Genomic DNA, 27844 nt, shown 5'->3' with positions numbered 1-27844 from the left:
CAAAATATAGCGATAAAAGAGCAATTATCTCTCAGTAAATATTGTTCAACTACAACTCTCGTGTTACAAATCGAGATTATTATTGTTTCCGATTGTTCTATCCCTTTATTACTCAATATAGTCATTTCAAAATAAATGTAATGACAACGAGTGGGTTATACAATCATTTTCTCTGGGAGTGTGTATTACAGATTACAAATGAATCTGTTGTATTCACGTTGTACGTGCTCTACACGTGGTCGCACACGCGTGGAAACCCGGAAGTCTTCTGCAGTGTGATTTCTAGCTGTGTTTGTGGTGTTCTTTTAGATGTTATACTCGTAATAATAACTGCTTCTTAACAATAATCTGATATCGAGGTGACTGTTCGTGATGGATGATACAATTTTAAGTTTGAAGACACAGCTCTTGGAAAGAGAGAGAGAGATTGCAGCTTTAAAGCAGAAACTTCATCAAGTGGAAAAGGTCTGCAGTCGTTATTCTGTTCACTCTGAGCAAATATTCAGATAACAAAGCCTTTGTGTGATTCTTTACTGTTTAACCATTATATATATATATATATATATGTGTGTGTGTGTGTTAATGTCAGACACTTAAACTGTCAACCCTATTACAGTTATCTTTCTGAAGGCATACTGTTGGAACATATACTAACATTTAAAGGCATGGATTAATAGAACAGCTCAAATTATTTATTATTTGTTGGACAGAATCGTATTTTTTAAAATGGAAAGGCACCTGTGTGTCATAGAATGACAGAGATAATTAGTCAAATATATAAGAAGAACTCTTCTCAGGGCAGAGCATTTTCTTGTCTGAAAACTGAAAAAGTGCCCTGCTTCTCCCCTTTTTTTCAGGGAAACTCAATATTAACAGAGCTACAGGAGAAAGTTACCAATCTTTCACCGCTGAAATCAAACGCAACACTGAACAATGATGACATCATGAGATACAGCAGGCAGCTTCTCCTACCAGAACTGGGTGTTAAAGGTTAAACAATATTTTCGCTTTAACCTTTATGATGTTACTCATTTTCTTTTCTTTTCTTTTCTTTTCTTTTCTTTTCTTTGTATTATATAAACAATATTCTTTTCTCCACAGGCCAGGTTGCCATGAGTAATATATCTGTTCTGGTTGTGGGATGTGGAGGTTTAGGTTGTCCTCTTGCTCAGTATCTGGCTGCAGCTGGAATTGGTAAAGTGACCATGTGTTTAATATGTACATAGTGCTGTATAGTATAGGAGTTTATCTGTACAAGTAAGGCCCTGTTTATACCTGGTTTTAAAGGATTAGTTCACTTCAGAATTCAAATTTCCTGATAATTTACTCACCCCCATGTCATCCAACATGTTTATGTCTTTCTTTCTTCAGTCGAAAAGAAATTAAGGTTTTTGAGGAAAATATTCCAGGATTTTTCAACATATAGTGGACCTCACAGGGGTTTAACTGGTTGAAGGTCCAGATGTCAGTTTCGGTGCAGCTTCAAAGGGCTCTACATGATCCCAGATGAGGAATAAGGGTCTTATCTAGTGAAACGATCGGCCGTTTTCTAAAAAAAGATAAAAATGTATATACTTTTTAACCCTGCTCTGCGATGCGCCATGCATTACTTAAACATTTGCTCTGCATTGAAACTGCAGTTTGGACCTTTAACCACTATATGGAGAAACATCCTGGAATGTTTTCCTCAAAAACCATAATTTCTTTTTGATTGAAGGAAGAAAGACATAAACATCTTGGATGAAATGGGGGTGAGTAAATTATCAGGAAATTTTAATTCTGAAGTGAACTAATACTTTAGCAAGCGTTTTCATCAATCGGATCACATGTGGACGATGCTAAATACAGGTGTAAATGGGGTGTAAAACGTTTTGAGCTTGTCAATGCATAAACATTATGGGAAGCACGCTACCCAGATGGGTTTAAACTTTGTCGGCTGAAGACCCAAGTTTGGTTTGAAGACAAAAAACATACCAAGCACAATGTTCTCTCACCATTCCTGATTTCTAACACTCACAGCGTTCGTTGTGGTCTCGCGGCTGTCAGAGCAGAAACGAAAGCTGCTCTCCATGTTTTTTCATCATGTCCTTATATGTTTGTATGTAGTGTAAACATATTTTGTAAATTAGATCAAAAGATCTGAAAAAGCCTACACATTTACCCGCCTATAAAAAAAAGTCAGGACAGAAGTGGTTGAAAGTGGACAAAAGAGATGGATTAAAACACCAGGTGTAAACAGGAATGTGTCTCCCTCATCTACTTGTGATCCAATCGACCAAAACGCATCTTAATACCAGGTGTAAACAGGGCCAAAGTTACATGTATCTCCCTGGCTATTTGTGGCAGTACAACTGATTAGCTGAGTAATATTAATTAACTAATTGTACTATCTATAGGGTTAGGGTAGGATTAGGGCAATTTATAGTTATTACTATAGTAATTACATGTTAGGGTCTCATTTGTTAACATTAGTTAATGCATTAGCATGAACTAACAGTGAGCAATATATATTTTAAGCATTTATTAATCTTTGTTAACAGTAGTAAAAAGAAAATTATAAAAAAAATTCATTGTTTCTTCATATTGGTTCACAGTGCGTTAACAAATTAACAAATACAACTTTGGATTTTAAAAATGCATTAGTAAATGTTGAAATTACCATTGACTAAGATTAATAAATGCTGTAGTAATATTGTTAGTTCATGTTAACTATATAAACTAATGTTAACAAATGAAACCATATTGTAAAGTGTTACCAAATTTTATATACACTACTGTTAAAAAATGTGGGATAAGATTTTTAAATAAATAAATTATAATAATACTGTAGGATGCATTAAATAGATCATAAAGGACAAACTTTTACATTGTTACAAACGATTTTTTTTTTTTTTTTAAATAAATGCTGTTCGGTTGAACTGGCTATTCAACAAAGAATCCTGAAAATATTGATACCACAAAAATAAGCAGCACAACTGCTTCAAATTGAAAATTGTATTAATATTTGACATTATTACTCTTCTTACTGTCAAATAAATGCAGAAGAAACATCTTTCAAAAACGTAAAAAAAAAAAAAAAAAATTACTGACCCCAAACTATTGAACGGTAGTTTATAACATACATACATCTAGTTGTAATTAGTTAGTTAATTAAATAGATTTTTTTTACATTTATTTTTTAATTTAAAAGATAAATGCATACAAAACAGAAGTTACCATAGTTAGCAGTCTAAATGCTAAAGTATCTCATTTTAGTTTGTGTCCCAAAGCTAACACTTTCATGAAGACACATGCCACAGTTGTAATTGTTGTACTGCGGCACTAGTTGGCAGTTGTTAATGTAGTTTGTGTTTTCAGGACGTTTGGGTCTGTTGGACTATGATGTGGTGGAGCTGAGTAACCTGCACCGACAGGTGCTTCACTCAGAACTGACTCAAGGTCAGCCTAAAGCCCTGTCTGCCGCCCAGGCCATCAGCAGGTACCATCTTACCTCACAAAACAAGGAGAGGTGTGAACAACTGAGAGTTGATGGCTTGTGATCTCTTCCAGGTTGAACTCCACGGTTCAGTGTGTTCCGTATCACCTTCAGCTCTCCAGAGAGAACGCCATACAACTCATTCAACAGTATCCACTCATGAACTGCTATTAAGAAGTAAATCTTGAACTTTTCCACAGATCTGTACAGTGCAAAACCCATTCATTTGGCTCCTTGACTTTGCGTCTTCATGTATGACATTGTGGCAGACTGTTCGGACAACGTTCCTACACGGTACCTCGTGAATGATGCCTGTGTTCTGACCCGCAAGCCTTTAGTGTCAGCGAGTGCTTTACGAATGGAAGGACAGGTGAGCTCTCTTTTCATTATCTGAATCAAACCTGCAGCCAGTGAGCTGTACATTGATATTTGAAGTTTTTATTTACAGTGATCCCAAGTATTTGATTACTCTTACACATTCTTAAAGGGACAGTTCAGCCAAAAATGAAAATCCTGTAGTAATTTATTCACCCTCATGTTGTTCCAAAACTGACTGACTTTTTATTCTTTTGTAGAAAATAAAAATATATTTTGATAATATTCTTGTTTTTTTGTCTATACAATGGAAGTCAATGGGCTGCAATGTTTTTTTGATGCAACATCTTTCAAAATATCTTTGTTTGTGTTGTGCCGATGAAAGAAAGTTGAGAAAGAAAGAAAGCATGAGAACAAAGAAAGTACAGATGATTTTTAGTGTATTTATAAAATCATTAAGGACCACTTTTTCATGTCCAGATTCTGCAGCCTCGATTATCTTCTCATACGATTAATTATATAAAGTACTCTGTAAAAGTATAGTATTTTCACCAAAAAAAGTTTTAAGCCAGTTATTTATATCTTTTGCTGTAGTGTCAGTAGGAAATTTCAATTTCCAAACATTAATTTTGCCATTATTTGTAATAATCTAGTAAGATTTTTGTATGCACAAGGAGTCTGACAACTTTGAAGACTTGTGCTATCTTTCTTTACAATAAATGCCACGAAGTGTGAATTAAGTGTTTAAATGCTTGGGGAACACTGTAAAAATACAATACATACATACACACATACAGTGCCTATAGAAAATCATCAAACCCTTTTGAAAAAGTTACTTTATTTGTCGTACATCCTGAAATCAAAACCCATTCCAAAAAAATAACCCCCCCCCCCCCCCCCCCCCCCCCCAAAAAAAAAAAAAAAAATTCAACAGTTCTGAAAATTAATTAAAAAACTAGAATAACGGTGTTGGAACAGTCATCAGTCCCCTGATTTAATACTTCGTAGAGCCACCTTTTACTTTAATGACAGCCATTAATCTTTTTGTATATGTCTGTACTATCTTTGCACACCTAGATTAGGGAATATTTGCTCTTTCTTCCTTGCAGAATTTCTCAAGTTCAGTCATATTCTGTGGTGAGCGGTGATGGGCTGCTCTCTTCAAGTCCATCCACAGCTTTTCACAGATCAGATTTAAGTCAGGGCTCTGACTTGGCCACTCAAGGACATTCACCATCCTATCCTTAAGCCATTGCGTTGTTCTTTTGGCAGTATGTTTAGGATCATTGTCGAAGGTGAATGATCTGTCCATCTGCAGCTGTCTAGCAGAGGGACGCAGGTTTTCCTCAAGAATTTAGATGTATGTGGCAGCATCCATTTTCCCTTCAATCCTGACCAATCGCGCAGACACCCGCTGAAGAGAAACACCCATACAACATAATACTGCCACCACCATTCTTCACAGTAGGTATGGTGTGTTTTGGGTGGTGTTCTGTTTGCTTTTCGCCAAACATAGCGCTTGGAGTTCAGTCCAAAAAGGTCAATTTTGGTCTCATCAGACCATAGCACCTTATGCCAGATGGCATCAGAGTCTTTCAGGTGTGTTTTTGCATAGCGCAAACGAGACTCAGTGTGGCATTTTTTCAGGAAAGGTTTCTTTCTTGCCACCCTGCCATACAGGCCAGCTTTGTGTAAAGCTTGTGAGATAGTTGTCACATGCACCGACCAACTGGTCCCAAACATAAAGCCTTGTAAGTCCTTCAAAGTTGCTTTTGGCTTCTTGGTAGCTTCTCTGATCAATGTCCTCCTGGCTCCGTCATCCAGTTTGGATGGGCGGCCTAATCTAAGAAATGTGTTTGTGGTGCCATGCTTTCCACTTCTTAATGATGCTCTGAACAGTACTCAAAGAGATAGCTATGTTCTTGTATAGACTTCTCCTAACTTGTGACTTTCTACAACTTTATCCCGGAGGCCATTTGAAAGCACTTTCCCAACCAGGGTGAATTCTTTCCAGGACCATGCACTACTAACAGTGGAATCAAGAAACGGCTGGTTTTATTCTGAAGTCATCAAAACCACTTCAATTGATGTCAGGTGGGGAAATTAGCCTGGTGTTTGATCTGAAAGTTGCACCTGAGCAAGTTTATGATGGTATACCCTAAAGCAGTTGTTGGCAATAGGCGGCCTGCGGGCCAAAACTGGCCGCCAAGCAATAATATCTGGCCCACGACACGGTGTTGTATTCTTTGCAAACAGCGACAACTTCGTTGCAGATAAGACACACTGGCTTTGCATTCACAAAACTAGGTAAGAACGCATAGTTGTCTTTCCATTCTTCTTTGTAAGCCCTATTTTTGCTGTCAACTTTCCTCTTTAGACTCTTTGATAGTACTATTTTCTCTCACCAGCTAGCTTAAATGTTAACATCACTCTGCACACGACATAATAGCGTACCTCCAGCATGCAAACAATTTAAAATAAATGCAGTTTAGTATGTGAGGATGTCAAGGAATAATTCTGAATGTAAAAGTAGGCTACATCAAATAATTATTACAATAAGTTAGGCTCCATTGTGTAACAAGAAAATTAAAATGATACACATTTATTAGGCCTATTCACAATATGGAAAGAGGAAATAAAACATAGTTCGTTAAGAGCATGACTCAAACATGCCATTAATGGGCTTATTCAAGTCCTCTTTTATTTTTGTATCCATTCCACATCTCCCACATATGTGTGTTTTAGCAAGGTGGTCTGTGTTGCAAGTTGGTGAATGAAGATACTTGCCTGGGGCCGTATTCACAAAACATCTTAAGGCTAAAAGTAGCTCCTAAATCGCCGATAATTTCTAATTTTAGGAGTTTTTTTAGGACTAAATTTTTGCTCTAAGAGTATTTCACAGAGCATTTTAGCGCTAAAACTAGCTCCTAAATCTGTGAAATGTTAGGAATAGTAAAGAGGACTCCTAAGTCACTAAGACCAAATCACAAACAGTCCTAATCCACCCAAAGACACTGTACACCATTGAGGCAATAGCAATAGAGCCTTATTAGGTGCTGAACTTTTTCTTCATAAATGCAACACATTTTGATTTGAATCTACGATGAGGTGCCAAAAATAAATCTTTAACCAATAAATAAATATTGTCCGATTACCTGTGGCAGTGGTTTTCATGAGTTCACACTTACAAATGATTGAATAGAGTAATAAAATATATAATAAGCGTATTTGGTGTACTGTCCAGGGGATTGAGGGCTGCGAGCTTGGAATTTAGCCCAAACCCAAAGTTCTCCCCATATCCCCAGACGAGAGTGAGGGACGGGGTGGCGGAGGGATGCAGAAAGCTGTCAAAGTAACTATAGGCGAGTCGGCTCTCGTCTGTGTATTTATTCCTCTTCTCGTGCTGATTAGAAAGACCGTTTGAACGTGTTCCTCCCAAACTTTGTTTATAAAACATAATTTGTTGCTTGAATTCTGCATTCTCCAGACAAGTGGCGGACAATTAACTGTATATACTAGTTTAATTAGTGACACTTAGCCTACATTTTAAAACCTTTTATTTGAGTATGGCAACATTTGTATTTTAAAACCTTTATTTTAATATGGAAACATGACACCTCATTCTACAATATTTCTATGATTACATCGCTGACTCCTCCCCCATCAGCCAATCACTGTGTGTATACTCCATAGCAACAAGGTCAACCCCGCCCTTACTCTTAGCTTAAGACTTCTGTCTATTCCTTAATAAAAGTTTGTCTCAGCAGCTTTGTGAAAAGGTTTTAAGAGAAAACTCTTAGCTAAGAACTTTTATTGCTATTTAGGAGAACTCTTAGTGGTAAGATAAAATGTTTTGTGAATACGGCCCCTGGTCACTACTCCACTTTATTAATTTATCCAGTGTAAAACCCGAACACTACAGCTCACTACCAGTTACAAAAGACACTAAATGTTTGTCACAGGCAAATCTAGTTGCATTTTTCATCAATTAATTTAATTCCTCATTTGCCATCTAGTGGCAAAAATTTGTTTTGGCCCGATGCCAAACTTAATTGCCGAACCCTGCCCTAAAGGGTCTGATCACTTTACCAAACCAGGTACTTCACTAATTATATATTTTTTTATTTATAATCTTCCAGTATGTTTTAAAATGTTATTTTCACATTGATGATGAGGTTTATAACATGTACATACAGCTCAAAAAGGTTAGACTTAATTTATTTTCCAGGGTTATGTGACAAAAGGGTTAAGATTTTCACAGGGTATGATGACTTTCAATAGGCACTGTACATACATACATACATACATACATACATACATACATACATACACACTGCTGTTCAAAAGTTTGGGGTCTCTGAGATTTTTTTAATGTTTTTGTAATAAGTCTCTTATGCTCACCAAGGCTGCATTTGTTTGATGAGGAATACAGTAAAGTCAGCAATATTGTGAAATATAATATATATATATATAATTACAATTTAAAATCACCATTTTCTTTTTGATTATATGTTCAAATGTAATTTATTCCTGTAATCAAAGCTGAATTTTCAGCATCATTACTTCATATGACTTTTCAGAAATAATTCTAGTATTCTGATTTAGTGCTCAAGAAACATTTTCTTATCATTATCAATATGGAAAACAGTTTAATATCTTCTTTATATTTTTCAGGAAATCGTTATACATTTTTTTTTCCAGGATTCTAAAAGAAAACCCTGCAGCATTTATTTGAAATAGACTTTTTTTTTTTTTTGTAGGAATGTAAATGTATTTACTGTTACCTTAGATTAATTTAATGCATTATTTCTGAATAAAATGATTAATTTCTTCCAAAAAAGAAAAAAAATCTTACAGACCCCAAACTTTTGAATGATAGTGTATATGCAATTTGATTCAGTGTCTTTTGAGTTAATGGGAAGATCTTGATGATTTAAATGTTTTCTCTTGTAGCTGACAGTGTACAACTACAGAGGAGGGCCGTGTTACAGGTGTTTGTACCCCTCACCACCTCCTCCTGAGACTGTCACCAACTGCTCTGATGGAGGGGTTCTGGGAGTGGGTCAGTCTGCCTCTACTTGACACGATTTTAGTTTCAGAGATTGCTGCTTCTTCCTCTTCATCATCTTCTTCTCCACAATGTTCTATATTAATTTTAGCCAGAACTACTTGCTTATTGTATAGAGTCCATTCAAACCTTGTTTTGTAGATAGTTTCAGTCATCTGCTGTTGGTTTTCATAATTGTTCAATTTAAAGAGGCCATATTATGCCCTTTATACAAAGTCTTGATTTTGTTTTTGGGCTCTACTAGAATAGGTTTTCGTGCTTGAATGTTAAAAAAAATACATTATTTTTCACATATTTTTAATATTTGCAGCACCTCTCTTCCCAGTCTGTCAGTAACGCTCTATTTAGTTCCTGTCTCTGTGAAGCCCCTTCTTCTGAAAAGCACAATGTGCTCTGATTGGACCAGTGTGTTGTGATTGGTCAAGCGCTTCGAGTTTGTTTGGGAAATGTCCCGCCCCTGAAAATAACCGCCAGTTTCAACACACTACTAACTAACTCAACCAGGCCCTACCCCTTTATTCTGCGAATGTCTTGGGCGAGAATTATTTAAATGAGGAATATTGTGAAGAAAACTCAAGACTACGATGGAGGCGTTTCAGGGAGTTCAGAAACAGTGTGCACTGATATAGAGAATAATTTCCATTGGAGGGACTAACTTTGTAGCACACACTAAAGAGAGTTGAACATGTGAAAAAGATAATTTAAGAATAAAGTTTAAAATTGACTGACTTTGTTCGCTAGACAATGGAAAGTAATGATATCACTGTAACATTTGCATACTAAATTGGTCTTCCATACTGAATTTTGTATGCCGTATGCTGAGTGTCTTGACAAAGGCGAAGCTTCTCTTTCTTTCACACAAAACTGAAGCCTAAATTCTTTGCTAATCTAAAACAACAATACTGTTCCTATTTTGCAAGCACCGGTATGTCCTTTTTTGTTGCAGATCTTACCTTGAAGAACTGTTTTTAAGTTATTTCTGACTTTAAAAAAAGTGAATATGAATTCTTCTTCTGTAATGATCCCATAATCCCGTAATTATAAGTTCATGTTGCAGTGTTCTGTATACTTGTTTTGATACTTTGCAGTGCCTGGTATAATGGGCTGCCTTCAAGCATTAGAAGTTCTGAAAATTGCGTCCGGTCAAGGATGTATCCTTTCTACTCTTAATGACATCCTAAACTGAAACAATTACAGCTTTTAAGCACTCTTATAACCATACTGTAGGCATAACATAATGAACGAACTCCTTAACTGCTCAGTTCAGCCTCATTTGAGCAGCAGCTGTTGATGTTTGATGGCCAGGAGGGGCGTTTCCGGTCCATACGGCTGCGGCCCAGGCAGGCTGAGTGTGCGGTGTGTGGAGAGACGCCCACGGTCACAGAGCTCCAGGACTATGAGCAGTTCTGTGGCTCCGCTGCTACGGATAAGGTCTGAGGATGAGGAAATCTCCCACTTTCCTTCCTTTAGTCATAATCAGCTGTGGTTGATTATGTCACACACTTATTATGGAAAGTGTGTTTTGCAGAGATTGCTTGCGTTGCGACTAAATGCCACTCTTGAGCTTTGAAGTATATTTGTGTAATTTAATATAGTTAATTACAGGCTTGCATAAAATTCTGAGATTGCATTTCACTGTTTTTATTCATTTTGAGGAGTTCTGAATGTTTTTGTGCAAGCGAGAATAAATACATGTTTGCATTTAGTCTAGACCATCATGTTCACACAGCGCGCACAACACCTCTGCACTTTATTTCTCTCAACATGAGGACACGAGATATCAGTCAATAAATGTGAAAAAGTAACTTAGATATTTTGTTGTAAATTGAAAAAGTTTACTAGTTACATTACTAGTTACTTGAAAAAGTAATCTGATTACATAACTCAAGTTACTTGTAATGCATTACCCCCAACACATGTGCGTCACACATTGAACGTAACTGTATTATTAAACGTAAGAAAATAATTTTATAAGTATTATTAAACTTAGGAAACGGAAACTTTTTTTCATCCACATAGCAGACACGGCAAACACATTCAGTCAAAAATCAGCTCTAAAACCAAAAAGGTTTAAGGTAAAGTCTGAGACGGGCACCTGATTTATTCATTTATTTGTGATGGTTTTGTTTTAAATGATGTGTAATGAAAACCGCTGCTGATTTATTCTCTGTTATTTCTGTTTCATTTCATTTACAGTGTCGGAGGCTGAATCTTCTAACCAAAGAACAGAGAGTCTCTGTGCAGGTAGTACAGTTATTTGTCATAATTCTGGGCATGCAGAGGAATGTAATGAGGGGAGTTTGAATTTCCATTTGGTAGTTTAGATTATATCTTTAGCAGAAGCGCTCTATGTTAGCCAGTTCATTACTGAGCATTGTGGAAGTGTGTGCAGCTGGTCATTATATAAAGCAGATCTGGTCTGTCACCTTGCATTTCTGTGTAGCTTTCCTCCTCAAATATTGCACATACATTTGTCTTTCATTACAGGAGTATAGAGCCATTTTGGACAGCTCAACCCCTCATCTCCTCCTTGACGTACGGCCCAAAGTAGAAGTGGACATTTGCCATCTGTCAACCTCAATCAGTATCCTTTCCCATGATCTCCCTGTAACAATTTAGTATTAGACATTTGCTTCATTAAAATATACATAAGGTTAACCAAGTGAGTCAGAAGTGCACTACAGAATTTCAGATGTTCCTAATCAGTTGCGCCTGCTAAGGCCAGTTATACTATTATTATTATTATTGCTTTTGAGTTTGTTCAAATCCCTAACCAAAAACCTACTGTAACTCATCCTTCATTCATTTTCAATTCAATTCATTTTTAATTTTATGTTAATGCTGCAAATTACCTATATGATTAATGTTGTACTAGATGCACTTTTTTAGAAGTCACATCTACACTGGTTAGCTACACTACCGGTCCAAAGTTTGAAATAATTAAGATTTTTTTTAATCTTTTTGAAAGACTTATGCTCATTTATTTGATCAAAAATATTATATTTAATATTAATATTAAAAATATTAATATTGTGAAATATTATATATAAAAAAAAAACTTTTCTATTTGAATATATTTTAAAATGTAATTTATTTCTATGATGGCACAGCTAATATGCTGATTTGCTGCTCAATTATTGTTATCAGTTCTTATTATTATCATCAATGTTCAAAACAGTTTTTACTGCTTAATATTTATGTGGAAATCATGTTACTTTTTTTTTTTTTTTTTTCAGAATGCATTGATGAAAAAAATCAAAAGAACAGCATTCATTTGAAAAATAAATCTGTTGTAACATTTTAAATTTACTGTCACTAAATTAATTTAAAGCATTCTTTCTGAATAAAAGTATTAATTTCTTCTTCTTTTGCTTCTTCTTCTTTAAGGTTGATCTTACCCCAAACTTTTAAATGGTAGTGTAATGCAGTTTCCACAAAAATATTAAGTAGCACAACTGTTTTCAACATTGATAATAATAAGAATTATATCTTTCTTGTGCACCAAATCAGAAATTCAAAATACATTCAAATAGAAGAGTTCTTTTTAATTGTAATATAGTGCCCAATATTACTGTTTTTACTGTATTTTTGATGAAATAAATGCAGAAGAGACTTAAAAATGTTAATAAATCTTAATTATTATAACTTTTGACTGGTAGTGTAGCTATTACCTCTCAGACAATTTACCAGTGAGTCAGATTTCATACTGGCTAACGTATTAAAAAACGTAAAAGAAAATATTCTTTATGCTCTGTCACTACAAATAGTATAATATATAAATGTTAAAATATAAAGTGTATAGCTTGTTTTTCCACAGGAAGACAGTTTAAACTCACTAAATTATAGAAAACAAAAGCACAATCTAAGTGTTAACAGAGGTAGAATGTTCTGCTGGAACACCCATATTCTCTCAACTCAACACAGTAAGATGTTACTGTCATTTCTTTTTCCTGTTAATGTAAAGCACTCTTTATTAAGATCCCATTACAATTTCTTGTGTAAAGTTGTGTAAAAATGCATGAAAATACATTTTTGGGCTCCTTTCTTCCTTTCCACTACAGGCTCTTCATGCCACAGCACACATACTCAACAGTAGTCAAGTTTCCATCCACTTTTTGTGCTGAATATGCGTAAAAAAAGAGTGCGAAATTTGCTGTCTCCAGACTGTTTCTATCCAATTGGCCTTTTATCGATAAAATGGTATGCGTAATGACGTCATCCCTAAAAAAAAAAAAAAAACTGAAAAAAAACCCCCACATTGTCACATAAGTTTTGTTGTATCGCAAAAAAAATCCGCCCTCGATTAATTTCCATTCATAATTTCACGTATATCGCAAATTATATCATATCTCTTGCATCCCAAATATTTGTAAAACACAGAGAGTAATGAGACAATTGGAATTCGCCAGATTACTGCTTACTATTTTCACAAATAATAAGCCTATTACTAAATTAGGAAATATTAGGAAATCAAAAATCACGGCGAAGTGGGACAGCTTCTGACAGGGCTGCATGGAACAACTGCCTTTATGTGACGAAGCACATGGGTTTGGACACAGGGCAGCTCATTTGTCCTGCACGCAAAATTTTAGGGTGTATAAAAAAGATTGGTACAGTGAAATGTTCGGTCATCTTTAATGTAAGCCTCGAACATGCAGTCAAGCCAGTCATGGTTTGACGTGGCCGAGAACGCCTAGTCATTCAAATAAAAAAAAAAAAATCGTTCTGGTTTCAGAGTTCATAAACATCAACAGATGCAGCTTTCATTTCATTTAAAATTCATTTAGAGCTTTTTGGATTCAACCCACTTTATTTTCCTAATTTGTTTGAGATAAAATTATATTACATATTAATAAATTGTAGGCCTATTCATAAAATTATTTTATTAAAAAGCATGTTTGTGATTTTCATTTGTCAAATAGCCAGCTTCTGACCATGAAAGCATGGTTTTATGACATTCATTTCATTTATTCAGATAGAGAAGTAACATGTTGTGTATTTTTCTTTCTTTTTTTTTGTCTGCATTGGAAACATATTTTTGAAGAGCTGCAGAGATTTTCAGGGCACTATATTTTCCTCATCCATTTGAAACAAAACTTTATTATATAGGCTATTATTAAATTGTATAGGCCTACATAAAATTATTTTATTAACAAGTGTCATGTTTTTTTTTTTTTTTTTTTTTTTTTTGTACTTCATTATAAAGACTATTAAGATCAATACTTGATCATCGAGCCATATTCAGAAACAGGTGCAGTTGTAGCTATTATTTTTCTGATTAACTTTTTAAAATGGGAGCAACAACTGCCTATTCCGAATGTATACACTGTAAAAAATATTGTTGCAATTAGCTATCACAACTTAAAAATTAGCATCAGAATAGCTTTCCTGGATTTAACTTAAGATAACTCAAATATCCAAGTTGTCTCTTAATACAATTTCACATTTTAAGTTGACTAAACTTAAAATTTTAAGGCAGCACGAAGACTTTAAGTTGAAACAACATTTTCTGTAGTGTACAGAATGCAATTTGACGAATACATTTTAACTTGTTATATAATAAAAACATCAAATTAAGATGTGTAATAAAGAAAAAAACGTAAAATTACAAAAATAATGTTTGATGAATGATGTTTGAGAGGTAATGCATCTTATTCTTACCAATAGTAATAAAATAATTTTTAGGCCTATACAGTTTAATAATATGAATGTAATAGATTTAATGTGCCTTTGAATATTACAGAAACGGTGCTTTAATGGGAGCAGAATATAGGCTAAATCTGTCATATGACACCACATTTATTTGCGTTAAAGCCCTTTTTCTTGACAAAAAGTGTTTCTAAACTAATTTTTCGTGACATTTGAAGTATCGACATAGAATTAATATGCTAAAGTTAAATGGAAAAAGATTGTATCGACATTTGCAAAAAATGATCAATTTCCATCAGCTTCCAAAATCCTTGGATGGAAACCTGGCTATTGAAATGATCACCCACCATATGACCATTTTGTTTAGTGGGTCTTCATTTTGTACTCTTGTTTCTTCATGTTTTTGGTCCGGTACTGTAAAGAGCCAGATATGCAATAGACCTTGTGTAGTGCGAGAAGAGATCTGATTGGTTCAGAATCTTAGTGCTTTAGAATCCTGTGAGCAGATTTAGTGATTAATTTCACCTGGTTATTTAGTGTGTGATTTATTTAGGTAGTGTGAGAGTTAATTCCTTCAGTTTAATTTTCTTACCTTGCATGACAGACATTCCACTTGCTAGTTTAGAGGATAAAAAGGCTGAGCACATCACACTTTTAAAAGATACTATTAGTAACCTCAAACAGCAGATGAACATCAAATCTCAAGTCCCAGGTAAGAACCAACATCGTTTTAGTTATATTCCATTTTTTGGTGATTAATGTTTAACACTCCCTTCTCCTGCATCTCAGTTCTTTCTGCTCAAACAAATGTGGTGGTGAAAATTAAGTGCATACTGAACGTCACTATGTGCAGGCATGGAAATTGATGGTGTTGAGCCGTACATAGTGATCCTATCTTTATCCACAATAAGCACTCGTCTGCATGCCAAATGCCATCCCTCATTAGATGTGTTGAGTATTCTGAGCACAGAGGAGGCGTAATCTGAGTTTTCTCGAGCTAATTAACCATTTGGGGCAGAGTATTGACAGCTACCTCGATTTTCTTGGATGGCCGATGAAGGTGGTGATGAGGTTGATTATTTTCCAACACAGAAATGCCTTAGTCATCAGATAAAGCTGGCCTCGTGTTGAATAATCAAGTAGTTTTTAGTCTTATATTTTGAGATTTTTTAACATCAATAAAAATTGGTAACAGCACAAGTTCAGCCTATTAGAATGATTTCTGAAGGATCATGTGACCGGCAATCCGGCTTTGCCATCACAGGACAGAATTACATTTTAAAATATATTAAAATAGAAAACAGTTATTTTATGTTTTAGTAATATTTCACAATATTACTGTTTTTCTGTATTTTTGCTCAAATAAATGCAGCCTTTGTGAGCAGTAGAGACTTCTTTCAAAAAGAGTTTATGTATGTTTGTACACATGTTTGTATGTTTTATGTTTGTACAGTATGTAAGGTAGTACAACTAGATCTCTTTTATTGAACCCAAAAGGTTTTAATTATATTTTGCTACATATAAAGGTATTTTAAAGATTTTGAAGTGTCAAAAGGTCATTTGGTTTAACCATCCAAAGGTCAATACAGCCATTTTGTTTGTGATTAAAACATCTTAAAATGTAATAAATGTATATATTTTTTATTCTGGCATGATTTTATAACGTCATATATCAACATAGAGCAAAATGGTTTTAAAATTATGTGTAGAAGTCGCTGCTTTGTTATGAGAAAGAATGTCCTGGAAAAATGAATTTCATTTATGTCATTCGGAGTAACCAAAATAAAGGGACTATTATGAATCAAGTCTTGCGTTCAATATCATGTGACAGGATGTGACATCATTCAGACACCTGCAAAGGAGCACATGGTCATGAAGCAAAGTAACTAACTCTCTCTTAACTATTTGAAAAATTCATGTTTTCACTTGTTCATACGCATGTCCCGAAACATCAGGTCATTCGGTACAACCGCTATGAAACATGGAAAATTTTGTAATATTTTAAAAACTTGTACTAAATATAAAATGTGTGTCCTTTTGTTAGCTAGCTAGATATCAGCCTGTTATCAGCCTGTTGTTTGGAAATAACAGGCTGATATCTAGCTAGCTAACTAGCTAGATAGATAGATCACTCCAATTATACAGCACAAAGAAGCTTAGAAGAAGCTTATTTTACCAAATAATTTGGTAAAATAAGCTTCTTTGTGCTGTATAATTGGAGTGAATGTGCTTGAACAAGCTTGAATGGACTGAATAATCTTACTTTGTCTGTATGTTTTCCTTTATTGTCTTCTAGTGTTTGTGGTGTGCAAACTTGGCAATGACTCCCAGAAGGCAGTTCAGCTCCTGGAGAAAATGTCTGGCCTGGAAATTGAGCCGATCACTGTGAAGGACATCAGTGGAGGATTGATGTCCTGGGCGAAGAACATAGACCGCTCTTTTCCTCAATACTGATTGTTATTAATTGCCTGTATTGATTTCATAAATGAAAGCAATAAAGTTCAAATGATTTTCACTTTTAGTCTATTTACATTTTATTTCATTTATGCTATTATTGGTTTGATTCTTGTTTTATGGCACCTCATCACTCCCCTGCCTTTTTTGTTTTTAAAATTGCGTCGTTTAATGTGTGTAATATAATCTGACTGATTTCTCATTTTTATTGATTCTAGTAGTTATTCTTACTCTGTACCTTTAGTTTCATACTAAGCTACTCAAATAAATATTCATTAGTTATCATTATCCCATGGTAAATTTTATACAGTACATCTGTAGTGATCATTTATAATATAATTGTGATCAGGAGTTTACGAGATGTAATATTAAGTGTATAAACTTTACCTATAATAACTACTTGTCGCGATCATTGGGTCATTAACAAACATTGTTATACAACGCTTAACAGGTCATTATTTAATGTGTATTGAAATAATTAGAAATATAATGCATAAATGAAGTTTTATGTTATATTTCAACGGACTACAGAACCGTTCCGTTTACTTAATAGTAATATATCTTGTAATCAATGCTATAATTATGAGCATGAGCAGCTTTGTGCTCTATCACACGCGTTATTGCGTCACAGTGTCCGTGGAATGACGCCGCTAGAGGGCGCGAACACTCGCTCCGCGCTCACATAACGGAAACTGCGCGTGAGAGACATGCGCGCAAGGCAGAGAGAGAAAGAGAAAAACATTTCTGCACTTATGAAGCTCAACTTCACTTCTACAGCTCGACAGACCTGCCATTTCCTTCAGGTTTTACTTTCTCTGTTCATGCGGTGTTCGTTATTTGCCCGCGGAGACGGAGAGCACATATTAAGACGCGTGTATTGTGATATGAAAAGAGGATAGAAAGTTTTCAAATCGAGCTCATGTAACGGAGTCTACAACCGAGCGATGATTAACTGGCTAAATTAAACCCCAGAAGCTTTAAAAAAGAAACCCCGAAGCGTTCAAGTCCTCGTTTTCCATTGATAGTAAGCTTTTTTTCTTCATCTTGTGAGGGAAACGCCTTTCCAGCAATAAAGGTATGTTTCCTCTCTTTTCCTCTTCTCTTCAGTGTGTCTGTTAGATTTATTTCGTCTTAAGATTCAGTTCATGCTGCATGATGATAAAGCTTGAACAAAGTCATTGTATAACTTGTTTTGCTGGTATTTGTGGTCTTGTGCCAGTTATGTGATCTAGAGTGGGAGGGTCTCCAGATGTGCTTCCAGATGTGAGCTGGAGTTCTTCATGGCAAAAGACAAAAATGTGCAAAACTTTTCCAGAATACAAGGAGTTTGAGTTCACACTCGTTCAATATGCTTGGAGATAATGGCTTGATGAGTACTGTAGCTCAGGGAATTGTGGAATAAACACTTGAATCTGTTTTTGTTTCAAACAGATATGAGGAGCCGGATTACAATGGAAACCACTTTGTCAAGCATCATGCTGGCATCCTGATTGCTCAGCTGTGCAGTGACACAATATCAATTCAGCATGTGCGACATATGCTGGATAATGCTCATACAGCCATGAATATTCCATCCGGAACGCATGTTTTCAGAGGGTGACGTAGCCAAAAATAGGCGACTTATTCCTTGCTCCACCACGGATTGCACATGACTGTGGCAATTCTGTTCACCTGCCCTAGGACAGAAGAATATCGTGTTTGATTAAAAACACGGATATCAGCCACGGTTTCCAAGCTTGTCTGTTTTACACAGTTTACTTTCAACCTGTGGAGGTAACTAATGTCTGCCAGTAGTAGCACCTCTCCTCTGACCTTACCTAAACCCTTCGTCCACTCTCAGCATCAGACTGCACCCCCAACCCCCTCTCCATCACCCAGCCCTCCGGTGCCACTCTACGTCCGCCTCTCCAATGGGAATCACAGTGTCCCGAGCCCCACCAGCTCCCTTCACGGAGTGTCCTTCCTCCTTCAGATCGGACTTACCAGGGAGATGGTCACCCTGGAGCCACACGATCTGTCACTCAGCTCTGTGAAGGATTTGGTCTGCTCCATAGTCGATCAAAAGGTAATACAGTTTTAAATATATATATTTTTTTTTGTTATTTGCATGATCTGCTCACTTTCATCTGAATCTGAATCTAGGCCCTTGGGCACACATTATAACATGTACCTATCAAATCCCTACACACGCTTAATATTTAGAGCACATGATTATTTTTGAAATTGAATTCTGTTCATTTTTCTAAAAGGGTGAGACTAATTGACTGATGCGAATTCATTCCTGTAATCTTCAGGAAGTTGATTTAGGTGGATGAGCATGAGGAGCATTAGTGACTGATTAAAGAACACATTTCATTCAATCTCATCTAAATCTGCTTTGATCCACTCGCATTTCCACAAACACGGCAGATGAGGTGGGATGCATTTCCGCTGGTCAGATGGTGAAGGCAATGATTGTGAATTTTTGACCTCAGTAGGAACTTAGTATTAGAGTAAATGTTATTGGGATGAATGTAATTTGGATACTTTAGTAGTAGTTTGAAGAGAGACTTGGATGTTGAAAGCTGTGGTTGCTAGGGTGTTGCTAGGCCATTGCTGTTGTGTGTTAGTGGTTTCTAGGACAATTCTAGGTAGTTTAGACAATAGAGAGAGAGATGCTGATGTTAAGTGTTAAAAGTTTAAATGACAGATACACAGAGAGGCAGTTGGAGTTAGAAATCACAAAGATTTTGGATTGTTTACTACAGGAAAACCACAAGTCCAGTCAGTTAAAAAAAAAAAAATCAGAACAGAAATGAAAAATCTTGGTTGACTGAACATTTTGGCCACATTGGGCTGAAATGTTTATATATTTATATATATATATATATAAAATTAGCCTTAGTTTGGAGTGACTACTAATTTGATTTTTTTTTTTAAAAGGGTCAATTAAAAAAAAAAGAAACATTTTACCTCGACAAATATATTTAAAAAAACTTTTTGGAAAATAATGATTAAGATGCAAAATTTATTTAAGGTTTAAGGAAAATATGTTAATACTTTTGATTTGATGGTTACACTGCATGACAAAAATAAAAAATCATTAAAGGCACAATATGTAATTTTTCGCCGCTAGAGGTCGCTTATTTAAAACAAAGGCGTAGCTTGATGACGCTGTGGGATTTGTTGTCTTCGCGTCTACAGCCGGTAGAAAAGAATCTGACGGGACTCGGGCAGAAATCATGGATGAGCTAATGTATTAAAGATTTATTAACGTTACTGTAGTAATAAGCAGGGTGTAATAAGTAATAAGCAGACGAGAGCAGTGGAGCTTTTATCATGCCACAGTCGCCGCTTCTTCCGGTGTTTTATCATATTTGATACATTTGTGTGTTGAAAGATGTTATAATGCTACTCTGCGTTCGCTCGGTGTCTGCTATGAGACACTTGTTGCACACTGCAGTAAGCTAGATCAGTATTAGGCATGGTAAAACACAGTACTCGCGGTAAATCAAGAAAACGAGATTTAAACAATAAGACTTATTGTGTTGATCTATGGAACATGATTCGTTTTCTGTCAATGAATGTATCCAAACAGTTGCTCACCTGTCTAATAAAGCACATAATATATTAAAGTGTCTTTGGTGTTTCCATGGTTTCTACAAAATTAAACCGGAAATCGAGGGTAATGTGGGTGTGATGTCATTGATAGGCAACGCACGGACACGGTCCATGTCCTTTTTAAAATGGCTTATTTCTCTGGATTTCTTGGAAACATTTGGGATAATGCAATTATGCAAGTAAACAAGTCAACAAAATATAACAAATATAACATTGTTCTAAGGGTTTTTGGATATTTTACTCCTAAAATCTTACATATTGTGCCTTTTCTTGCAAAGTTTAAATTTAATGTAATCATGTAAAATTTATTTTTTTCTTTCAAAAACATGTATTACCAATTTGGATACAAAAAATACATTTCTAAGAACTTGGCATGTGTGAGTTAAATAAAATGTGAAATATTTAAAAGGTCCAATTTGACCCATAATATGTTTTAGTGTTGTTTGCTTTACATTTCTTCAGTTGGTTTGACTTTACAGTTACGTGTAGGCATGTGTCATTGTTGATCGATGTAATATTGATATTTCAAACAGAGGTCTGTTGTTTTGACACATTATTATGATGTGGGCAAATAGAACAACACAGTGACTCTCAAACTGATTTTTGGATAGTACAAGCACATCTTTAACCCACAATGTTTTTCGTGAGATTGTTTGTCTGTGTGATGCATGAGGCAGATAAGTGCATGCGTACAATCTGTTCGAGAACGGAAACACTCTTTATCAATCAGACAGTAACCAAGAGGTGTATATTACCCTAGTAGGGCTGCAGAAATGAATGGTTGAAAATTATAAATCGATGGTGTAAATTGACACTGACCATCATTGATACCTCTTTAAAGTTTTTTTTTTTTTTTTTTTCTGTTCTCCTGCTTTCAAATTATAAATGTATTTTATGTGTATATGTTTTTGTTAACCTTCATATTTTAAATTAAAAATTTAAAATGTATTTTCATATTTAAAATTGCACAGTATATCACACACATTCAGAAGATGTCTTTTTTGGGTAGTTCAGAACAGACTGAAGGACTGTGCAAAATTTGAAGGATGTAGTTTCAAGTCAGCATGAAACGGAAATTGCGTTAGTTTTCTCGAACAAGAAAAAATGTTGGGCGGGGCTTGATTTTGTCCATGGGGAATTGATTGGATGTTTGAGGTTTTCTATTGGTTGATCTCATGTAGGCATGTGACGGTATGAAATTTTCATGTTGCGATAATTAGCTTTTATCACGGTATACGGTATTGTCACGATATTGAAATGAGTTGCAAAAATTTTTTGTCATAGTATAACAGGTTTAAGAACTCTTTCTTGTAACAAAAGAACTCTGAACATTTAAATACAATACAATACACAAAAAAAAATAAAGTCAAATCAAAAAGTGTCGTATCGTGAGTACTGCTGAGAGGCTCGGGAGAGGAAAGAAAGGATGCATAAAACTTAAACAGTCTTTTAAGTCCAAGGTGTTTTATTTTCACCAGCTGTTCTCCACAAGTGCGCCACTCAAAGTACAAAAAAACAAAAAAAATAATTATAAAGAACATTAGCACTTTAATAAGGTCTCATTATTTAATGTTATTTAATGCATTAACTAAGATTAAGAATGAGCAATAGCTACATTTGTTACAGAAGGTATTTTTTTTTGTTAATGTTAGTTAAAAAATACTACTGATCATTGATAGTTTTAGCTCAGGTCCATTAAATAATAGTTACAGCTTTTGATTTTAGTAACATTTAGTAACATTAACTACAAAATTAACATTAACTAAAATTAATAAATGCTATTTTAAAATCTAATGAATGCTATAATAAAAGTATTTTTCGTTGTCAGTTTGGTAATAATGAATTAACATGTTAACTAATGAAGCCTTATGTCTCTAAGTTTTACTGAACAATAACAATCAGAAAGTTTTTAATCATTATAGGGCATAATGTAGTCCATATTAAAATATAAAAAAGTTTAAGTTTGAAAATAAATAGCCTGTTAAGTCTTTAAGTATTAAGTATTTGGTGCTGTGGAGAACAACATTGCAAATTTTTTTTAAATACTGTAGTAGCGCAGCTGCTTTGTTTACGGGGTTTCTGGGGTAACCGCTGCATTTTTGCTGTTCCATCAGCACCCTCTTCTGTCAGAGAGTGAACGTGCACTTTCATTCAGCTTCACTCGTTCAGCCTCCTTCACTCGTTCCACCATGTGCTTCTCATGCACGTTGGGCTTGTTTACATCTGATTGCGTGTGTCCCTTTGATGCAGCATACAGCGATGTTGTGCATTTTATTCGGTTGATGGGGAAAGTATTCTTTATGTAATATAATTCATAATAAATAGGCCTAATTATTCACTGTATTTTTAAGTGCCCACAATAACAATATTGTGCATATTCATTATCGTGATATATCGTATTACCGAATATTGGCACGTCTAATCTCATGTGAGTGACAGGTTGCCCCGCCTTCGCGCCAGTAAACACGTAATCAGAGAAAAGAAGAGATGTCGCTGCAAGAGTTATTTTGATTAAAGATTATGAAAGAATAAAAAAGGATGTGCATGTATAGATCATATGTAGTAAATACTGCAATATTTCATTTAAAAAAAAAAAAAAAAAAAAGAATTTTCCATTTTGATTTTGGTGACTTTAAAAGTTGTAGGAGTTACAGTCTTGAGTAAAGGATTTTTTTTTATTTTTTTTTTTTTTTTTTTTTAATAAATACGCTTTTAGTCATACTGTTTTTTTTTGGGCAGTTTTAAACCTAAATTTCAGGCCTTGGCTTTTCTACCGATTCATAGAAGCTGTGTGTAAATAAAAGGTCGGCTTTTGAAGCCTGAAAGCAGTGGCATCAAATCATGCCCTTGTTCTGAGAGCAGCTATGCGGTCAGATGACCTGTGAATGACAGGAGCAGTGCCATTACAGTCTGGTAAATGCGGCTGAATATCAGGTCAATATGCCACATAAGAGCAGCGCAGTGTGTTAATGACATTCTTCATCTGGCTTTGTCCATTGAAGTTCGGGTCAAATTTACATTCTTTCAGGCCAGTGTGCTGCTGCTGCTGCTGCTTCTGCTGTTGTTATTTATGAAGTTCATTGGTGCTGTGGAGTTCAGTTATTCAGAGAGGAAAATACTGTGTTGATAATTTATGGAATCTTATAAGATGTTGGTTTAAAGGCAAGAATGTTGGCCAAAGTCCCAGTACAGGCATTCTGAGCAACATCTTTCATTGATGAGTCATACCCTCCAGCTGACCTGAAATCAGCCTTGGTCACTTGTGGAGGGGCAGTTGTGCTGCCTTTAAGGCCATCAAGGTGCTTTCTACTTAAAGAGTTTGGAAGTCTCTTTTACACTTCCAAACAAAGGCAGGATGATTTTTAGCACTAGTATAATGTAAGAATGTAAATTAGGTGTGTAATTATTTTAATTACATCATTAATAAACATTATTACTAATAATGTTATTAATATAATTTAAATATTTTAATTATTTGAGCTGCTTTTGCCCTTTTTTGTAATTGTAAAAGTGCTCAAGCACACACAACAAAGACAAATGTGTGTTTTTCATTTCTAAAGGAAAGATTTTAGAGTTTTCACTAGGGGTGTGACGAGACACTTAGCTCATGAGATGAGACATGAGATTGAGTTCACAAGAACGAGACGAGACAAGATTTTTGCACAGTATTTTCAAGAAATCCTCAATGACAAAATTCATGACTAGAATAGCCTGCAGGTGCATTTTTAAATGTTTTAACTAGTCATCTTGTAATGAATGTCATTTCAGTCTACTTTCTGAGTATGAATTATCATATGCAGTAAAAGACAACAATATACAAGCACCGTAAAAGGTTTTGCCACAAACTCAACTGACTGACTTCTCTCCTGTATGATTTCACTTCAGACCTTACTGTACATGAATTATGAGCTTCCAGAACTTCTGATTGAGGCTGTGTGTCACCTCCTAATTGAACTCCTTTAAATTGAACATAGAAATAAAAACAGTATAAATAACAAAAATAAGTTTTTTCCTAGTCTTATTAAGTGCAAACAATCAGTGCAACCATAATCAAAGCACTCTCTCAATATTCAAAGTGCAAACAGAGACCAAAACAGAGACCAGAGCTAAGAGGTGGTTACAACTACACACACAGCTAGGTTTGATATTGGATGACAAGCTATTTTATGTAGCCTAATTCGCTATCGCACATACTCTGTGAATAGGGAGCAGTGAAGCTGAGCGTGCATTCTACAAGATAAGACATTTATCAGACGCTTAGGCTCTGTTGTGCAGCGAATCCTCCGCCATGGTCTTGTCAGTCATCTTGTCTTATTCTCGTCACGTGATCAGTGAACTATGATTCCTGCTGCACTGTGTGCGACTTTGCAGCTTGTGCTGGATGAGCGGAGCAGACGTTTACAATAGTTTACAATTGAAGTGACCGTTATCCAACTGAATTAAATGGGTTTTTATTTTTATAAAAAAAAGCAAAACGACAGCGGTGGGCTCCGTAATTTAATGTAAACTTAGCCGTGGCATATTCTATGCTAATTTCACCTTCACGCTCCATCATGGCAATGTTGCGAGACAGCTTTTCACTCTATGAGAAATCTCGTCACATTTTAATATTGCGAGATCTTGTGGCACGAAATCTCATCACACCCCTAGTTTTCACATGTGATAATCAAGAGAGCGATCGCTTCACTGCAGTTGGGACTGTAGTGTGCATCTAGGAAACGCAAATACTATTTTATCTTAATATGCTTACAAGCTGCAGTGATTTTTTATTTTTTTTAAATGCTTTTGTGCACTTTTGTTTGAATTTCTCTACCACACACACACAGGTGGTGCTGTAACTGTAATTGCGACCTTGGTACTGCCAATATATCATCCACCATCAGTCGCTGTTTACATGCAATTAAAGCAGGATTATTTCACATTGACACTGCTTTTTCTCTGTGTCAGTATTCATGTTATCACATTTTAAAGTAATGGTTTCTGTTCATTTTATGGCAGTTTCATGGCATCCCTAATATGAGAAGTTGTATTACACTACAGGTCAAAAGTTTGGAATAATTCAGATTTTTTAATGTTTTTGAAAAAAGTCTGTTCTGCTCATCAAGGCTGTGTTTATTTGCTCAAGATACAGTAAAAACAGTAATATTGTGAAATATTATTACAATTTAAAATAGCTGTTTCATAATTAATATATGTTAAAATGTAATTTATTCCAGTGATGGCAAAGCAGAATTTTTAGCAGCCTTAGTGAGCATAAGACACTTAAAAACATTTTAAAAATCTTAATTATTCCAAACTTTTGACCGGTAGTGTAGTGTATATTGTGAGTAGTCATTGCTAAAGTACTATATTCACAATAAGCATGGCACTGAGTGTATAAAAACTACATTATAAAAATATTAAGGCTACAAATTTGAATTGAAACTATTTTTTTTTTTTAAGTAGTCATTCAGATATTACTAGAAGGCAGCATCAGCTTTTGTCAGCATAGTTAGGGGTCTGAAACTTTGACTTCATATTCAAGGTATGTGTCAATGTTTCAGTAAGCTGAACAATCAATGAAACCAAGAGAAGGTTGTTTTATGTTGTCCCTAGGTGTAGATTTCTGTTAATTTGCACCTTGGTCTCTACAACAATAAATCCATTTTCTGATACAATCTTGGAAACGCTGAAGAGAATGCAAGCCAGGAACGTTTTTCAGAGCTGTTCTGCATCACTTTCTCTCCAAACCCAAGAGATGAACAGCAAACGCCATCTGCTGAGATCCAGTTGTGCAGGATCATATGGCTTTGATATCGGTGGAAAATATGACTCTGGTTTCTCCCATCGTCCTGGCCATCTTTACTCACACACACACACACACACACTGCATGCTGTTACTAATACAGTCACTCAGCCTCCCCAGTGCTCTGCTGGAGGAATTTGACCTGACTTGGGAAAGCATGAATTCTAGCACTCAGCAGAACGCAGCGCTGCCACAGTCAACAGGGAGCAGACAGGAAAGTGTTTTATATGCTGATGCCTCATTAGATATGCTTTTGGATGAACTCTGTCTCTGGTGGCTATTATTTATGCGACTGGAGGACACTCATGGAAGTGATTCGCCAGTCTTTACACAGTACATTTATTCACAAATGCACTACGGCAGATGTGCTGTCCATCCCAACTTACAGTAATGATATATTCAAGTCCGGTCAGGACATTTGCGGCCAATATGATGCATTTTAATGCAAATCATTTTTAAAGGGCACCTATTATGCTTTTTTTGGTTCTTACTTTCCTTTATTGTGTAATATAGCTGTTTGTGCATGTAAACAATCTGCAGAGTTACAAAGCACAAAGTCACTCCAAAAGGAAAAGACCTGCCAACAGAAAAGTCTTTCGGAAGCTAGTTATTATGCTTAATAAAGTTTTAAATTTGGGTATTTTTCTTACAAAAACACATTGCTTCACTTCAGAAGGCCTTTATTAACCCCCTGGAGCCGTATGGATTATATTTATAATGGATGCATTTTTTTTTAGGGCTTCAAAACAGGCCCCCCATTCACTACCATTATAAAGCTTGGAGGAGCAAGGATATTTTTTTAAATATATCTCCGATTGTGTTCGTCTGAAAGAAGATAGTCATATACACCTAGAATGGCTTGTGGTTGACAATCACTTGACATTTCAAGCTTTTTTATAGATATATTTCTCATGTCTGTGAGGCAAGTATACACTGAGTTTTGGTTTATTTTTTGACGCACTCACGACAAAAGCACATCCTGTTTGTTTTCATTATTTTACAAAAGCACAATGTTGTGTTATTATTGTGAGTTTAAATAAAAGCAATCCATTTACAGTTTAGAATGTTGGATTATTCTTATCTGTATGACCAAAAATGACTATTTTAAGTTAAATGCAAATGATCGCGCTGGCGCCTCCATGTCATGCAGTAAGCACACTCTCCACACAAACACTTGGATATGTGCCATATATTAGTGCACATTTATCTAGGTTAACATTAGAGTGGACTTGTAAATTTGCTACTACTTGCATGTTTCAAGTGATAAGCCATATTTGAGGTCGATGAATGATAGGTGAATGTTTGGATTTCCTGCCGTTAACGATCTGTCTGTCACAGTCTGCATTATTTCTGCGTGATTTCGTCACTTCCTGTGGAAGTTTGTATTTATTTATTTATTTTTTCTACGACTAACCGACTAATACCATCTTTGGTCAACTAAGCTTCTTCTCGTCGACTATTGGGGACAGCCCTAATAATCAGCATGTCAGAATGTCGA

The 27844-nt window shown here is 35.4% G+C and overlaps 2 protein-coding genes across 3 annotated transcripts in view; both read left to right on the top strand.

Moving 5' to 3' along the window:
* The first annotated feature begins 218 nt into the window (after positions 1 to 218).
* mocs3 (molybdenum cofactor synthesis 3) lies at positions 219 to 17022 on the top strand. The gene is made up of 13 exons (XM_051868345.1): positions 219 to 465; positions 858 to 990; positions 1102 to 1194; positions 3358 to 3478; positions 3550 to 3628; positions 3732 to 3845; positions 8744 to 8852; positions 9947 to 10009; positions 10126 to 10289; positions 11055 to 11102; positions 11346 to 11442; positions 15112 to 15219; positions 16804 to 17022. Exons 1-13 carry the CDS (start codon positions 373 to 375, stop codon positions 16959 to 16961), a joined length of 1380 nt encoding a protein of 459 aa, XP_051724305.1. The 5' UTR covers positions 219 to 372; the 3' UTR covers positions 16962 to 17022.
* Positions 17023 to 17642: 620 nt separating this feature from the next.
* prkd3 (protein kinase D3) overlaps positions 17643 to 27844 on the top strand; it is a 74096-nt gene continuing 63894 nt past the window's right edge. The window contains exons 1-2 of one of the 2 annotated variants that reach the window (XM_051868390.1): positions 17643 to 18036; positions 18393 to 19026. In XM_051868390.1, coding sequence (XP_051724350.1) covers positions 18742 to 19026 — 285 coding nt within the window. In that variant the 5' untranslated portion in view covers positions 17643 to 18036; positions 18393 to 18741. The remainder of the gene's footprint in view (positions 18037 to 18392; positions 19027 to 27844) is intronic. The other variant, XM_051868389.1, reaches the window with a different exon arrangement.

The sequence above is a fragment of the Ctenopharyngodon idella genome, chromosome 17, assembly GCF_019924925.1.
Source record: "Ctenopharyngodon idella isolate HZGC_01 chromosome 17, HZGC01, whole genome shotgun sequence".
Classification (NCBI taxonomy): Eukaryota; Metazoa; Chordata; class Actinopteri; order Cypriniformes; family Xenocyprididae; genus Ctenopharyngodon; species Ctenopharyngodon idella.
This window is presented reverse-complemented; position numbering and strand designations above follow the sequence as displayed.

Coding starts and splice junctions, on each gene's coding strand:
- mocs3 (XM_051868345.1), top strand. CDS start 373: ATGGATGATACAATTTTAAGTTTGAAGACACAGCTCTTGGAAAGAGAG. Junction 991..1,101: donor ACCAGAACTGGGTGTTAAAG/GTTAAACAATAT, acceptor TTTTCTCCACAG/GCCAGGTTGCCATGAGTAAT. Junction 10,010..10,125: donor AATTGCGTCCGGTCAAGGAT/GTATCCTTTCTA, acceptor TGCTCAGTTCAG/CCTCATTTGAGCAGCAGCTG.